We start from the raw sequence: 17,457 nt of genomic DNA, 5'->3' as shown, positions 1-17,457 counted from the left end.
GTCATGGGAGGGACAGGGCCATAGAGCCCCAAGGAGGCCTTTCCACCACAGGGGATGTTTTCCCTGGGGCCCAGGCTCAGACAGCAAGGCCAGGCAAGCATGGGCAGTCTGGCTGGTGTACCCCTACCCTTAGCCAGCAAAGCCCCCCAGCTGTCACACCCTGAGGTTGGTGTCCAGTCTCCTCCCCACTGCTGCCCCTTGGGGAAGGCACAACCTCCTCTCCAGAGAAACCTCAGCTCATACCCCATTTAGGGCTGACGTGTCCTCAAAGCCTACGTCTGCATTTCCATCCGGGGATCCAGGAGATGAGGACTTTCTAGTTCCAACTTTACAAATGACTTTTGTGTGAGCAGAACCATTTCCTCCCTGCTCTGACCCTGGCATTCCTCTCAGATGTACAAATAACTACAGGCCTTCCAGTTTGTCCATTCTGGGGAGCAAGCAAATCAGGCTGCTGCTTCTCCCTCCCAGCAAACGAGTTGCTGTCTCGTGAACATTACCAGCCTTTACCACTAGGTGTCACTGTGACCTCAAAAACAGCTTTTGTGATTCCCAGAATTAATAACACTTACAAAAAAAAAATCTGAGAGGGGTGCCTGGGTAGCTCAGTCAGTTAAACTTCTGACTCTTGGTTTCTGTTCCCATCATGACCTCATGGTTCATGAGTTTAAGCCCAGCGTTGGGCTCTGCACTGATGGTGCAGAGTCTGCTTGGGATTCTCTTTCCCTCTCTCTCTCTTTCACAATAAACAAACAAGCAAACAAACAAACAAAAACCTGAGAATTTGCAAAAAATATGAACAAGGGTCAAATTGATCAGAGCAGAAAGGAAACAGAGGTGCAGGAGATGTATCCAAAAAATCAAACACACCAATAAAGGTAAAGAAATACATACTAAAACAATCAGGTGTCATATTTCACCTATCAAAATGGAAAGTGGGTTTTTTAAATTTCATTTTAATAACAGTGCTGGCAAAGCAGTAAGGCAGGTGCTTTTATCTTGGAAAGCAATTTTGCAGTTTTATTAGTTAACTTAGTAATGTCCACACCCTTTGACCCATTAAACTCATTTCTAGGGATAAACATGAAGGAAAACAAAAAAAAGGAAGCCATCACCAAAAAATTTGTGGACAAAGACTCCCACTGCAGTATTCTCTTATAATAGTGAAAATCTGTAAATGGCCCACATGTTCATTAATGAGTAGAGCAAATAAAAACCACATTGTCAGGGCACCTGGGTGGCTCATTCAGTTGAGTGTCTGACTCTTGGTTTCGGCTCAGGTCATGATCCCAGTGTCGTGGGATTGAGCCCCTAGTCAGGCTCCATGCTCAGCCTGCAGCCTACTTGGAATTCTCTCTCTCTCCCTCTGCCCTTCTCCCCCATGCACACTATCTTTCTCTAAAATAAATAAGATGAAAAAACCACATTGTCAAAGAATGTTTATGATATGCTTGTGTGATAAGAAATATATTCATGATATGCTTAGTAAAGTCTTAAAAAAGCATGACTCAGCACACCTCCTCTGGGTCTACACAGCATGATGTGAATTACATTAATTACATGCAAATGTGTATGCATAGGAAATGCAGTGGAAGTGTAGTGGAAGGAAATGTATCAAATCTCTATGGGAAATTTTTATGTTCTTTATATTTTGTAGGACATATTTTATATCCTACAATCAATATATTGTTATAGTCAAAAGCAATAATTTCTTTTCTTTTCTTTTTCCCCCCCCAAAATAGCCAGGCTTGACACACTCCTGGTCATGAGTAGGAATTACTGATTGCATTTTCCCCACCCACCTCCCTGGAACTTAGGGAGACTTTTTTTTTTTTTTTTAATTTACATCCAAATTAGCCTATAGTGCAACAATGATTTCAGGAGTAGATTCCTTAGTGCCCTTTACCCATTTAGCCCATTCCCCCTCCCACAACCCCTCCAGTAACCTTCAGTTTGTTCTCCATATTTATGAGTCTCTTCTGTTTTGTCCCCTTCCCTGTTTTTGTATTATTTTTGTTTCCCTTCATTTATGTTCATCTGTTTTGTCTCTTAAAGTCCTCATATGAGTGAATTCATATGATTTTTGTCTTTCTCTGACTCATTAATTTCACTTAGCATAATACCCTCCAGTTCCATCCATGTAGTTGGAAATGGCAAGATTTCATTCTTTTTTATTGTCAAGTAATACTCCATTGTATATATATACCACATCTTTATCCATTCATCCATCCATGGACATTTGGGCTCTTTCCATACTTTGACTACTGTAGATAGTGCTGCTATAAACATGGGGGTGCACATGTCCCTTCGAAACAGCACACCTGTATCCCGTGGATAAATGCCTAGTAGTGCAACTGCTGGGTCATAGGGTACTTCTATTTTTAGTTTTTTGAGGAACCTCCATACTGTTTTCCAGAGTGGCTGCACCAGCTTGCATTCCCAGGGAGACTTTTTTTTTAAGTTATTTATTGAGAGAGAGAGTGTGCGCACGCACACATGCAGGGGAGGGCAGAGAGAGGGGGGAGAGAGAATCCCAAGCAGGCTCCACAATGTCAGCAAGGAACCCAATGCGGGGCTCTAAGTCACATACTGTGAGATCATGACCTGAGCAGAAATCAAGAGTTGGACCCTTAACCAACTGAGCCACCAAGGTGCCCAGGGAGACTTTTGTTCTTGATCCCTCACTGGGCTGGGCCTGCTTCTTGTCACTCTCTCCCCTTCTCAGTCGTGCTTCAAACGCCTTTGCTCTGGCTGGGCCCTCACTAGGAACGTTCTGGACTCAAACCCCATGCCCAAGATGGCTACAGCACACCAGTCCCTCCTCTCACAGAAATGTGCCAACCACATTTTCTCAGGGTTGCAAATTTGCAATACATCTTGCATTTGCTCTCTCTGTCTCTTCCCAAGTGCTTGATCTGACATTTGGACAAAGGAACAGTTAAACACAAACTGAATGAGTGTTTCTGCATGCTTTCTGTCTCGTCTCTAAACCATTAAGCCCCTGAGCCGGGCATCCCCTGCACATCAAGATCATTCCTGGTTCGCAGATTTTGCTCACACTTTGCCCCTGCCCTGGGTACCCTCTCACAAGGCAGACCTCTTTCAAGGTCTCACCATGACTCCTTCCCTTCCCAGGCTCTCCCCTGCCTGCACCAGCCCCCCGCAATCTCTGTGTCTTGCACCATCTGTCCAATTCACTCATTGTCTTGACCAGACAGCTTGGCCCCTAGTATGTGAACACATAATGCAGTTAACCACAACATGATCTCGTTCACTGAGCACTTTGGGGGTTGACCTTGAGCGAGGAATCAGGAACATGCACCTGAATTTTCTGGAGAGCTGGTTAGGGTCCAGAGTGTCTGATTCAGTAGGTCTGGGGTGGGCCCAATGAATTTGTATTTCTAACAAGTTCCCAGGTGCTACTGCTGCCAGTCTGGGGACTGCACTTTGAGGACCACTGACCTCCAGAGACAGTAGCAAACTGGTGTCCCAAGGGCCATATCTGGTTCACAGAGATTTCATATACAAATCTGAATTTGCATCTTGTCTTTAAAAATCAGTATCTGTCCACACTTGGTCCTCTTTCTCATGTGGCAGTCACCCACGGCTGTCCACTCCACACTTGAAGTCCTACCCTAGCTGCCCTTACTGTGTCCTGATTTTAGGTCTCTGGTGCCTGGCAACTGTGGGCTCCGAGGCAGCGCTGAGTCCTAGGAAGCTATCATGTGCCAGCCTGGCATGTATGGGCAGCACCAGGAACCCTGTCCTTGGATGATGTGCCTTCCCCCTAGAACCAGACCTCCTTTAGATCTTCAGACTGACCACCATTTCCAAATTTAAGCCTCTTTTTTGCTGCTTCCACCCTGAGAAACAGGCCAGCAAACCGGTGACCACACAGGGACATCAGGGCCATAATAGCCTCACTGCTGCTCTGCACCCCCGAGGGCCCCACAGCCAATGCAACCCTGTCCCTGCAAGGGCATTAGTCTTGCCCCCGCAAGACAGAACAGGAGGCTGAAGAAGAGCAAGTGAGGAAGGAGCTACCTTCCTAGGTCCCTGGCTGGGAGGGGGAAGGGCTGCACCACTCCTGGGGACAGCCCCTTGTGCAGGGACAAATGGGAACTGTCCACCACCAGCACCCCCAGCGACCAAATCTGAGCCTGTGGAGGGACTTGAATAGCATCCCCCCCCAAATTCTTGTTCACTCAGAACTTCAGATGTGACCTTATTTGGACATGGGGTCTTTACAGATAAAATGAAGACCTACCCTGAATGCAATGGCTGACGTCCTTATAAGAGGACACAGAGATATGTAGAGGGAAAGGCCATGAGAAGACAGACACAGATTGGGGTGATACAACCACAAACTGTGGAATGCCAGGAGCCACCAGAAGCAGGAAGAGGCAGAAAGGAGTCTTGGGAGAGGCGTCACCCTGCCCACACCTTAATTTTAGACTTCCGGCCTCCAGACCTGGGACAGAATCAATTTCTGTTTTAAGATACTCAACTATAGCAGCCCATCCTTCTCCAGCACCCTCCAGCATCCTTCCATCTACAAGCCTCTGATCTGCACCCCTTCTTGCCTCCCACCCCACAGCCAATCCTTGCCAAGGCCATGACTTCTATTTCCACGGCCATCTCACAAACAAGACTGTCATCACTTCCTGCCCAGAAGGTTGCGACAGCAGCCACAGACTGATCTTCCGAAAGCAGAGCAATTCCCAGTGACAACCCCAAGTCCCCAGATCTTGAACCTTCCAGGGCTCCATGCTGCCTCATTTTCAAGGCCTCCATCATCTGGGCCCAAACTGGCTTTCCAGCCCAGCCACTCACAGTCCCACCTGCTGATCCTTTGCTCGAGCTGTTTCCTCTACCCAGACCCTGTCTTCGCCTTCTCACATCTACCAGTGTGAACACGGCCCACCTCCGAAACGATTTCAAGTGGCACCTCACCCATGCTGCTCCTCTTGCTCCTCACGACCTGGAAACTTCCAGAACATGGGATCTAGGTCTTTCTGCCTGTTCTGAATGCCTCGACCTTTTGCAGTATCCCTCCACAAGGACCAGGCTGGATCCCTTGCAGGATCAAATCCTGGACCTCATGAGGGAATTCCTAGCACCTAACTCCCTGCCAGGCATTAGAGAGAGGGGTGCGAGCCAGCCTGGGTCCTTGTTGCCATGACAGTAACTCTCCAGTGGGCATGTGGGAGGCACCAGAAAAATGTGCTGAATTTGAGTCAATTCAATTGAATCTTGGAGTCTGAAGGGATCTTGGTCTGGCCTCCCACCAGCAGGCTTGAGAGGCTTTCTAGACGCTTTCTGTCCTCATTTCAACTTATTTTTCTTTTTACCAACAACACTTCTCTTTCTGCCTTTTAATTTTGTTCTATTACGGAGGGAGGGGCAGGGGGAATAGGCTGCCTTCTCCAGCACCTGGCAGCACTTCTCCCACGTGTTTTGGGGCCCAGACACTTTCACAAGCTTCCACCCTGGGCTGGCCACACCCAGGGAGGCCAGAAATCCTCTCTGCCACCACTGCCCCCACCCCCCATACACAGTAGCCCTAATAAGCCTAAGAAGGTAACACTGCCACTTGCCCCCAGTGCCTGCCTCATCCCCTTAACCACCCACTGACCATACCCACCCAACCTAGGACTTGTACCCACCATGACGGTCTGAGCTCGGGTCAGCTAGAGACAGGGCAGAGGGCAGCCACGGGAGTCCCGAGGCTGTTCGGCTGGGAAGCATCTCAACTTCCCACCAGCAAGAATGGCCCAGTTGCCATGGTTACAGCAGAGCCCGGCTCTGGGCCAAGGCCTCCCGGGGCAGCCTCCAAGGACCCCCCAGTACTCACAGTGCAGCCAGGCGAATCCCCGGGGCATGGTGGTACGCTGTGTCCCCCAGAGAGCAGAGGCGGTGTCCCCAGCAGTGTGTGTATCCACAAAGGCCCAGGTGGGGCCTACATGGCCTCGCGTCAGCAAAGGTGGCCCAAAGCTGGGGGAGGGTTGACCACAGAGGAGTGGCCCGGCAGGGGGCGGCAGGTGCTCCTGGGGCAGCGCCTGCCCTTATCTGCCTGGCAGTGTGGAGGGCAGCTGGGGGGCAGTAGCTGCGAGTCCCATGGCAGCCAGGATCTGGCCTGAGACAGTGGCCTCGGGGTCCTTCCCTCTCGAGCAGAAGGAGAGAGTCCCCAGCAGGCCCCTTGGAATCTGGGGCTGGGTTGTGCTTTCTCTGATTTCTCCGTCTGCAGCTGCTCAATGTGAAATCTGGCTCTGGAAAGAGAAAGGAGGAGAGAAACGGATTATGTAAGAGCAGTGCTGCCACTCAGCCATCAGCTGCAGGCACCAAGAGTCTATGTGTGCGCTGTACCCACCACCTGGCAGGGACCCCCGGGAATGACTGCAGGCTCACGGCCCAGCCCTGGAGGCTGGCTACTCTGGGAAACAGGCTCACATACAAAAAATGACTTCAGAACATCCCAAGGGCAGCACTGGCCAGGGAGTGAATCACGATGACACCAGCCGGCAGCCACAGGCCTAAACAAAAGCAGGACCAGGGAATGAAAGGCCAAGTGGGTTAAATCAAGGGAGCTTCCTGAAGGAGGTGATATTGCATGTAAATAAAGTACCTCAGGCTACTCAGGTGGCCATGAGGTTAAAACAGCAGAGTATTAATCCCTCTTTTTACCTTCAGGCTTAGTCCCAATCTCCTATTCGCCAAATCCTTGACCCCCTCTTAATAGGGTTGCTAGATGAAACACCAGGTGCTCAGTTAAACTTGAATTTCATACCAACAACACATACTTTTTTAGTATAATTATGTCATGAATACTTATTAGTATAAGTATGTCCCAAATATTGCATGGCACATATACTTTAAAAAAAATCGTTATTTAATGATTTAATGATTCAATGTTATTTAATTAAACAATGAATTATTTAATTCCAAATTAATCAGAAGTCCTATATATATATTTTTAGTTTATTTATTTATTTTGAGAGAGAAAAAGTGTTTGCATGTGTACCCAAGTGGGGGGCGGTCAGAGAGAGGAGAGAATCCCAAACAGGCTCTGTGCTGTCAGTGCAGAGCCCAACATGGGTCTCGATCCCATGACCCTGAGATCATGATCTGAGATGAAATCAAGAGTCAGATGCTTAACTGACCGAGCCACCTAGGCACCCCACAAGTCCTGTATTTTTATTTGCTAAATTTAGCAACCCTGTGATAATAACAGGATTGCTCTTCCTGAGTGGTCGCTATGAATAGCTAGGCCCAGGGCTTGGGCTTTTGTATTCAATGAATCTTCATGATAATCTTGCCAGGTCATAAAAATCTCATTTTTATCGATGAAGAAATCAAGGTACAGAAAGGTTAAGACTTGTCCAAGGTCACAAAGCTTGTAAGCAGTGGGACAAGAATTCAAACACTGGTAGCCACTCCCACCAGTTGACATCCATCCACACATCCACTCGTTAGGACACCCTTACCACCTGGGGCTCTCACATAGTCATCTCTGTCACTCACTGGATTCTGTGAGATAAGGCTCTCGTCTCCATTTTGCAGATGAGGAAACAGGTTCTGAGAGACTGAGTTGGCCAGTGACAGAGCCAGCTCTGAAATTCAAAGAAATTCTTTTTTTTTTAATTTTTGGGACAGAGAGAGACAGAGCATGAACGGGGGAGGGGCAGAGAGAGAGGGAGACACAGAATCGGAAACAGGCTCCAGGCTCCGAGCCATCAGCCCAGAGCCTGACGCGGGGCTCGAACTCACGAACCGCGAGATCGTGACCTGGCTGAAGTCGGACGCTTAACCGACTGCGCCACCCAGGCGCCCCTCAAAGAAATTCTTAAATTCTCTGACTCTGTTCTGTTCCATGCCCTTGCCCTCCCTGTTTGCTCTGGAGAAATGGTCACACGTTAATGGCAGGAGGGAGAAGCAGGTATAATGTGGGGGTATTGTCCATGGTGGCATCCATCTCCACAGAACGTACCAGAAGTGCTGGCCCTTACCCTCAGAGGTTCCCAGCAGGCAGGCTGGGCCTCACACAAAGAACACAAGTGTTCCCAGTCGCCATGAACACTAACCTAACTGAAACCTTTTGTTGTTGTTAGTTTGGTTTTTTTTTAAGGTTTGTGGAGGTATAACGTATATACAGTAAAATTCACTTTTTCAGTGTACAATTTTATGACAAATAAAATTGACAAATTCAGAGTTGTATAATTGCTTCAATGATCCAGACATAAAACATTTCCAACTATGCAGAAAATCCCCTCCTGCTACTTTGAAGACAATCCTTCCTCCCAGCCCTAGCCCCATCCAACAGCTCATCCATGTTCTATCCCACAGTATTGCCTTTTCCAGAATGCCAGATAGACACCATGTGCCCTTTCGTGCCGGGGTCCTTTCACTGAGCCGACTGCATTTGGGATTCAGCCAGGTTGTTGTGTGTGTTAGCAGGTTGCTCCTTTTCCTTGCTGAGTAGTATTCTGTTGTACAGACACCAGTTGAAGGGCATCTGAATTGTTTCCAGTTTTTGATAACAAATAAAGCTACTACCAGCCTCTGCATACAGATGGTTTTGTTTTTTAAGTTTATTTATTTGAGAGAGAGCAGGTCAGGGGCAGAGAGAGAGGGAGAGAGAGAATCCCAAGCAGGCTCTGTGTGGGGCTCGAACCCATGAACCGTGAGATCATGAACTGAGCCGAAGTCTGATCAGCTCAACTCACGGAGCCCCTGCATACAGGTTTTGGTGTGGACAGAAGTTTCCATTTGTCCTGGGCCTTGTCTGTAACTTGCAGGTCCCAGTCACCTTCACACCACACCAAACAGTCCTGATCCTGGGCACCTTCTGTGGCCCCACCCCTTTGAGCCCCACCTAAATGGAGGAATTTTGGGAAAGCCAAAGAGGACACACAGTTACCTGATGACACACAGGAGCTACAGTGGGGATGGTGGCCCAGGGGAAACCAGGCTGCCCACAGAGGCCTGGAAACAGGCAAACAAGGCCAGGCCAGTGGCCTGACAGCAGTCTGCCTAAGAGTGGCCTTTCCCACACCTGAGAGGGCCCAGGGCGCCTCTCTCTTCCTGTCCCTCTCCCTCTCTCTTTTCCTATCTCATGGGGGAGAGTGAAGAGTTTGAGAATGTGCCTCTCGCAAAACACTTACAGTCTACCCCACAGCTTACAGCAGTCATTACAAAGCTCACAAGAGGCAAAGTTGTGCAAGAAAATAAAATTGGAGTACTCTGCATAGTTCAGTTGTGAATATTAGGTTTTTAAAAATATAATCACATTACTATTATTCACATTCCCAAACAAATAATCCCTTATATGATCTAATACAAAATCCATGTTCAACTTTCCCTGGTTGTTTTAAAAAAATTTTTTTAAGTTGCTCTGTTTGAATCGAGAGCCTAACAAAGTGATCCGTTGATTGATGTGTCCCTACATCTTTTTTCCTTATTTTTTTTTTTAGTATTAAGATATAATCCACATGCCCTAAAATTTGCCATTTTAAAGTCTATAATTCAGAAGGAATTTGAGAGAGAGCAGGACAGGGGCAGAGAGAGAGGGAGAGAGAGGGAGAGAGGGAGAGAGAGGGAGGGAGAGGGAGGGAGAGGGAGGGAGAGGGAGGGAGAGGGAGGGAGAGGGAGGGAGAGGGAGGGAGAGGGAGGGAGAGGGAGGGAGAGGGAGGGAGAGGGAGGGAGAGGGAGGGAGAGGGAGGGAGAGGGAGGGAGAGGGAGAGAGGGAGAGAGGGAGAGAGAGAGAGAGAGAGAGAGAATCCCAAGCAGGCTCTGTGTGAGGCTCAAACCCATAGTTTTGATTCCAAAACCAGACAAGGACCCCACTAAAAAGAACTATAGACAAATTTCCCTGATGAACATGGATGCAAAAATCCTCAACAAGATTATTAGCCAACCAGATTCAATAATACATTAAATTATTCACCACGACCAAGTGGGATTTATACCTGGGATGCAGGGCTGGTTCAATATCCACAAAACAATCAATGTGATTCATCACATCAATAAAAGAAAGGACAAGAACCATATGATCCTCTCAATCGATGCAGAGAAAGCATCTGACAAAATACAACAACCTTTCTTGCTAAAAACCCTCAAGAAAGTAGGGATAGAAGGACCATACCTCAAGATCACAAAAGCCATATACAAAAGACTCAACGTTAATATCAGCCTCAATGGGGAAACACTGAGAGCTTTCCCCCTAAGGTAAGGAACAAGACAGGGATGTCCACTCTCGCCACTGTTATTCAACATAGTATTGGAAGTCTTAGCCTCAGCAATCAGACAACACAAAGAAATAAAAGGCAACCAAATCGGCCAGGAGGAGGTTAAACTTTCACTCTTCACAGATGACATGATACTCTATATGGAAAACCCTAAAGATTCCACCAAAAAACTGTGTGAACTGATTTCACGAATTCAGCAAAGTGGCAGGATATAAAATCAATGCACAGAAATCGGTTGCATTCCTATACACCAACAGTGAAGCAACAGAAAGAGAAATCAAGGAATCGATCCCATTTATAGTTGCACCAAAACCCATAAAATACCCAGGAATAAATATAACCAAAAACGTGAAAAAATCCATACACTGAAAACTACAGAAAACTTATGAAAGAAATTGAAGAAGACACAAAAAAATGGAAAAAGATTCCATGCTCCTGGATAGGAAGAACAAATATTGTTAAAATGTAGATACTACCAAAAGCAATCTACATATTCAATGCAATCCCTATCAAACTAACACCAGCATTCTTCACAGAGCTAAAACAAATAATCCTAAAATTTGTATGGAACCAGAAAAGACCCCGAATAGCCAGAAAAAGAAAACCAAAGCAGGAGGCATCACAATCCTGGACTTCAAGCTATACCACAAAGCTGTAATCATCAAGACAGTATGGTACTGGCACAAGAACAGACACTCAGATCAATGGAACAGAATAGAGAACCCAGAAATGGACCCACAAACGTATGGCCAACTAATCTGTGACAAAGCAGGAAAGAATATCCGATGGAAAAAAAGACAGTCTCTTCAGCAAGTGGTGCTGGGAAAACTGGACAGCGACATGCAGAAGAATGAACCTGGACCACTTTCTTACACCACACACAAAAATAAACTCAAAATGGATGAAAGACCTCAATGTAAGACAGGGAGCCATCAAACTCCTCGCAGAGAAAGCAGGCAAAAACCTCTTTGATCTTAGCCACGGCAACTTCTTACTCAACACGTCTCTGGAGGCAAGGGAAATGAAAGCAAAAATGAACTACTGGGACCTCATCAAAATAAAAAGCTTCTGCACAGTGAAGGAAACAATCAGCAAAACTAAAAGGCAACCGACAGAATGGGAGAAGATATTTGCAAACGACATATCTGATAAAGGGTTAGTATCCAAAATCTATCAAAAACTTGTCAAACTCAACAGCCAAAAAACAAATAATCCAGTGAAGAAATGGACAAAAGACATGAAGAGACACTTCTCCAAAGAAGACATCCAGATGGCCAACCGACAGATGAAAAATGCTCAACATCACTCATCATCAGAGAAATACAAACCAAAACCACAATGAGATACCACGTCACACCTGTCAGAATGGCTAACATTTACAACTCAGGCAACAACAGATGTTGGCGAGGATGCAAAGAAAGAGGATCTCTTTTGCACTGCTGGTGGAAATGCAAACTGGTGCAGCCACTCTGGAAAACAGGATGGAGGTTCCTCAAAAAAACTAAAAATAGAACTACCCTACAACCCAGCAATTGCAGTACTAGGCATTTATCCACGGGATACAGGTGTTTCGAAGGGACATGTTTCAAAGGGACACGTGCACCCCTATGTTTATAGCAGCACTATCAACAATAGCCAAAGTATGGAAAGAGCCCAAATGTCCATCGATGGATGGATGAAGAAGATGTGGTATGTGTGTGTGTGTGTGTGTGTGTGTACACACATACAATGGAGTTTTACTTGGCAATCAAAAAGAATGAAATCTTGCCATTTGCAACTGCGTGGATAGAAGTAGAGGGTATTATGCTAGGTGAAATTAGTCAGAGAAAGACAAATATCATAAGATTCATTCATATGAGGACTTTAAGACACAAAACAGATTAACATAAGTGAAGGGAAACAAAAATAATATAAAAACAGGGAGGGGGACAAAACAGAAGAGACTCATAAATATGGAGAACAGAGGGTTACTGGAGGGGTTGTGGGAGGGGGGATGGGCTAAATGGGTAAGGGGCACTAAGGAATCTACTTCTGAAACATTGTTGTACTATATACTAACTTGGATGTAAATTAAAAAAAATTTAAGTGTATAATTCAGTGGGATTCTTTTTTTAGTAGATTCACAAAGTTGTGCAACAATCGCCCACAATCTAATTCCAGAACATTTTCATTACCCCAAAAATAAACTGTATTCATTAACAGTCACTGTGTATTTCCTGCCCTCCCCCACCCCCAGTCCCTGGGAACCACTAATCTGCTTTTTGTCTCTATGGATTTGCTTCCTCTAGACATTTTGTATTAATGGAGTCATATGGTATGTGGCCCTTTATGACTGGCTTCTTTCACTTGGTATAATGTTTTCAGGGTTCATTCATCTTGTACCATGTGATAAACTGCATGTTGTCCCCCTAAATTCATATGTTGAAGCCCTAGCCCTGAGTGTGATGGTATTTGAGATGGAACTTCTGGGAGGTAATAGGGTAACTGGGAGGTAGATCAGGGTTAGATGAGGTCACGAGGGTGGGGCCTCATGATGGGATTTGTACCTTTGTAAGAAGAGACACAGGGGGGACTTCAGCTCAGGTCATGAGCTTGGGCCCTGCATCGGGCTCTCTGCTGTCAGCCCAGAGCCTGCTTCAGATATTCTGTCCCCCTCTCTCTTTCTGCCCCTCCCCCACTCATTCTCTTTTCTCTCTCTGTCCCAAAATAAATAAATAAACTTAAAAAAAAAAGAGAGACACCAGAGAGTTTGCTAGCAGTTTCTGCGTGCCCCCACAGAGAAGAGATCGTGTGAGCACAAAATGAGAAGGCAACCACCTGCAACAAGGGGAGAGGCCACACCAGAAACCTCCATTCTTGGGGCACCTCGGTGGCTCATTCGGTTAAGTGTCCAACTTTGGCTCAGGTCACGATCTCATGATTCATGAGTTTGAGCCCCTAGTCAGGCTCTGTGCTGACAGCGCTGAGCCTGGAGCCTGCTTGGGATTCTGTGTCTCCTCTCTCTGCCCCTCTCCTGTTCCCACTCCCTGTGTGTCTCTCTCTCAAAAATAGATAAACATTTAAAAAAATTTTTTTGTAAAGAAATGAAGAAACCAACCATTCCAGCACACTGATCTCAGACTTCCAGAACCATGAGCAAGTACATTTCTGTTCTTTAAGCCACCCTAACTATGGCATTTTATTATGGCAGCTCAAGCAAACTAAGACATGAGATTTATCAGTACTTCATTCCTTTTTAAAAAAAATTTTAAGGTTTTATTTTTAAGTAATCTCTACACCCAACCTGGGGCTCGAACTCACAACCCCAAGATCAAGAGTTGCACATTCCACCAACTGAGCCAGCAAGGTGCCCCTCCCTTTTATTTTTCTTTTTTAAGGGCCAAAACATTTTAACCCCTTAGTTGTTTTTTCCTTTTTTAAAGAGTATTTTAATTTTATTTTATATTGTTTAATGTTTATTTATTTATTTTGAGAGAGAGAGAAAGTGCAAGTGGGGGAAGGGCAGAGAGGGGAGTGGGGAGAGAGAATCCCAAACAGGCTCTGTGCTGTAAGTGCAGAGCCCAACTCAGGGCTCAAGCTCACGAACCATAGCATGACCTGAGCCAAAAATCCAGAGTCAGACGTTTACCCAATTGAGCGATCCAGGTGCCCGAAGAGGATTTTATTTTATTATTTATTTTTTTCAAGTAGGTTCCACACCCAGTGTGGGGCTCGAACTCACAACCCTGAGATCAAGAATCGTAATCTCTACCACCTGAGCCAGCCAGGTGCCACCCCCCATTTTTTTGCCTTTTTAAATAAAGTTAAACAGCCGAACAAAAATTCACAGACTGCTTCCCTGTCCAAGCCGTTCCTCCCTCCCACACCCTTTCCTTCACCTTATTCACACAGGCCCAGGGTATCCACATGAGAAGAAGAAACTGTTCCAAGAACATGGAAAAGTGAAGAAGAAAGGAGGTGAATTTTGTCCACATTCAAGGTCATGCTGAGCAAGTCTGCACTCTCCGGATTTTGGATGGTTTTCTCTTGCTAGCCAAATTGAAAAAGGAAATTCCCTGGACCAGATGCTTCAAAGCTGAAGGCCTAGCACCACCAAAGAATGCCAAAGAAAATACAGTTGGCATCAAACTCACCCATATTCATGCCCTTCTCACCCAGGTCCTGTCCAATGTCACAGTGACTCTTCTTCTTGGGACCAGTGGGGACAGTAAAAGCTTCTCTGACTTCTTGAACTTTTTCTCCTCCTCGTTCTAAGCTTCAGCATTGGCTTCCCTGAGCCCATCTGCATGATGCTCCAAGGCTCATTTTTGGTAAGTTTTCTTGATCTTGTCCTCAGAGGCATTCGTGTCCACTCCCAGAATCTTGTAATAATCTTTCCTTTTCTTCACTCCAGCTGTGCATTTTTTAGGAGCTGTATTTGTTCTTATGTTTTCTCCGTCTGCTGCACTTTTCCACAGTCCTGCACTGCCTCTTCATATTTTTCTGTGCCCATGTTACTCTGAGCTCTTCCCATGGAGTATTTTAAGTGAGTGGCATCGAGCTTCACTGCATTTGTGCTGTCTTCTATTGCACCATCTCCTTTCCTAAGCTTGGAATGATCTGTACCCCAATTATAGTAGAGTTCAGCATTTGTTTTTATATTGTTTGGGTCTGTTCCCCAAGGCTTCTGTGTACAGTTCACATGCCAGCTTGTAATTTCCTTCTTTAAATGCTTTATTCCCATCCTCTTTGCTTTAAGTGCTTTGGCATTTCTGCAAGCCAGGTAGTCATTTTGATGATCAGGAGCCATCTTGGGAGCCTGTACAAAAAACTGAAGTGCCTTCTCAATACAGTCTTCATAATATAGGCAAAGACCTCATTCCTACACAGCATGCACATTGGTGGAATGTCACTGGCCACAAACTGTGCTTCTGGATAATGACCCAGCATTGCTAAATAGTATGCTTTGGTGATTTTGAAGCAATGGCAGGCAGGGAACACTCTATGCAGAAAACCACTTTCCGAAAATCCGACTTCTCAAAATCTGTTTCTGTTATTTTCTCATATTCTATGAGCATTCTTGAACTCCTGTTGTGCGTGAGAATTTTTTTATCCAGTTGCAGGACTCTCAGGAAACTGTGACATGCTGCCATGGCATTCCCTAGAGATAGGGGGCATTTGCCTTCCCATAGATGTCCCCAGGGGAAACTGTCATTCAACTTCACTGCTGTGCATCTCCAAAAGTTTCCTGGAACCCTGTGAGCATCATGAAAGCGGCTGCTCAATTCTCATTACAGCTAGAATTTTTAGGACACATATCTTTGCCCTTTGTATAATGGTTACAAGCTTCATTGTAATCTTTCCTGGTATGGTTCACATTTCCTTTTTCCTTGAAAGACTCTGCCTCCCTCCTTACTTCATTGCGGAGCGGCTCTGGTTCTGTCACCACCATTAACACATGGCACTCTGCAGCAACACTGTCTTACCACTGAGACCATATTTCATTCCTTTTTATCGTCAAATAATATTCCATTGTATGGATACACATTTTCTCTAGTCCTTCACCAGCTGAGGGACATTTGGGTTGTTCTCATTAGGGGGCTATTATGAATAGTCCTGCTATGAACATTTGTGTGGACATGTTTTCTCTTGGGTATATTCCCAGGAATGGGGTTGCCAGGTCATATGGTCACTCTGTGTTTGACTTTTTGAGGGAACCATTCAGTCTGTTTTCCAAAGGAGTTTTCCAAAGTGTATATCCCATCAGCAGTGAATGAGGCTCTGATTTCTCCACAGCCTTGTCAACATTTGTTACTCTTTTTTATTATACCCATCAGTGGGTGCAAAATGTGGTTTCTACTTGTATTTTCCTGATGACTACAGAGCATCTTTTCATGTGCTTACTGGCCATTTATCTTCTTTAGAAAAAAGTCTATTGAAGTCCTTTGCCTGTTTTTAAAATAGATTATCTCTTTATTTTTTATTTTTTAAGAATTCATTTTTAAGTAATCTCCACACCTAACATGGGGCTCAAATTCAAGATGCCAAGATCAAGAGTCAGGCATCCCTACCTTTTTATTTTTGAGTTGTAAAAGCTCTTTATACATTCTGGGTTCTAGACTCTCATCAGATACATGATTTGTAACTATGTTCTCCCATTTTGTGGGTTGTCTTTTCACTTTCTTGATAGTGTCCCAGCATGCACAAAAGTTTTTAAATTTGATGAAGTCCAGTTTATCTTTTTTTTTTCTTTTTTGGTTGTCTTTGCTTTTGGTGTCCCATCTAAGAAACTGTAGCCTAATCCAAGGTCACAAAGATTTATATATATGTTTCATTCTAAGAGGTTTATAGTTGTAGCTCTTACATTTAAGTCTGTAATAGATCTGCAGTTAATTTTTGTATATGATGTGAGCTAAGAGCCCAACTTCATTCTTTTTCATGTGGCCAGCTGTCCGAGCACCATTTTTTTTAATATATGAAATTTATTGTCAAATTGGTTTCCATACAACACCCAGTGCTCATCCCAAAAGATGCCCTCTTCAATACCCATCACCCATCCTCCCCTCCCTCCCACCCCCCATCAGCCCTCAGTTTGTTCTCAGTTTTTAAGAGTCTCTTATGCTTTGGCTCTCTCCCACTCTAACCTCTCTTTTTTTTTTTCCTTCCCCTCCCCCATGGGTTCCTGTTAAGTTTCTCAGGGTCCACATAAGAGTGAAAACATATGGTATCTGTCTTTCTCTGTATGGCTTATTTCACTTAGCATAACACTCTCCAGTTCCATTCACGTTCCTACAAAAGGCCCTATTTCATTTTTTCTCATTGCCACGTAGTATTCCATTGTGTATATAAACCACAATTTCTTTATCCATTCATCAGATGATGGACATTTAGGCTCTTTCCATAATTTGGCTATTGTTCAGAGTGCTGCTATAAACACTGGGGTCCAAGTGCCCGTATGCATCAGTACTCCTGTATCCCTTGGATAAATTCCTAGCAGTGCTACTGCTGGGTCATAGGGTAGGTCTATTCTTGATTTTTTGAGGAAACTCCACACTGTTCTCCAGAGTGGCTGCACCACTTTGCATTCCCACCAACAGTGCAAGAGGGCTCCTGTTTCTCCACATCCTCTCCAGCATCTATAGTCTCCTGATTTGTTCATTTTGGCCACTCTGACTGGCGTAAGGTGATATCTGAGTGTGGTTTTGATTTGTATTTCCCTGATGAGGAGCGACGT

At 45.2% G+C, this 17,457-nt stretch overlaps 1 protein-coding gene and 1 pseudogene across 4 annotated transcripts in view; both read right to left on the bottom strand.

The window, feature by feature from the left end:
- The window catches only part of IL34 (interleukin 34), a 76,481-nt gene that overhangs the window by 17,708 nt on the left and 41,316 nt on the right, over nt 1–17,457 (bottom strand). For 2 of the 4 annotated variants that reach the window (XM_053210555.1, XM_053210556.1), the window contains one exon: nt 5,855–6,269. In XM_053210555.1, the coding sequence (XP_053066530.1) occupies nt 5,855–5,882 (28 nt within the window). In that variant the 5' untranslated portion in view covers nt 5,883–6,269. Of the gene's footprint in view, nt 1–5,854; nt 6,270–17,457 lie in introns of those variants that run through there. The other 2 variants (XM_027076185.2, XM_027076187.2) reach the window with 1 other exon arrangement.
- LOC106984363 (dnaJ homolog subfamily C member 7-like) lies at nt 13,487–15,675 on the bottom strand (annotated as a pseudogene).

Source organism: Acinonyx jubatus, chromosome E2, assembly GCF_027475565.1.
Source record: "Acinonyx jubatus isolate Ajub_Pintada_27869175 chromosome E2, VMU_Ajub_asm_v1.0, whole genome shotgun sequence".
In the NCBI taxonomy this organism is placed as follows: domain Eukaryota; kingdom Metazoa; phylum Chordata; class Mammalia; order Carnivora; family Felidae; genus Acinonyx; species Acinonyx jubatus.
Note: the sequence above shows the minus strand (reverse complement) of the source record. Positions and strands in the feature narration are given on the sequence as shown.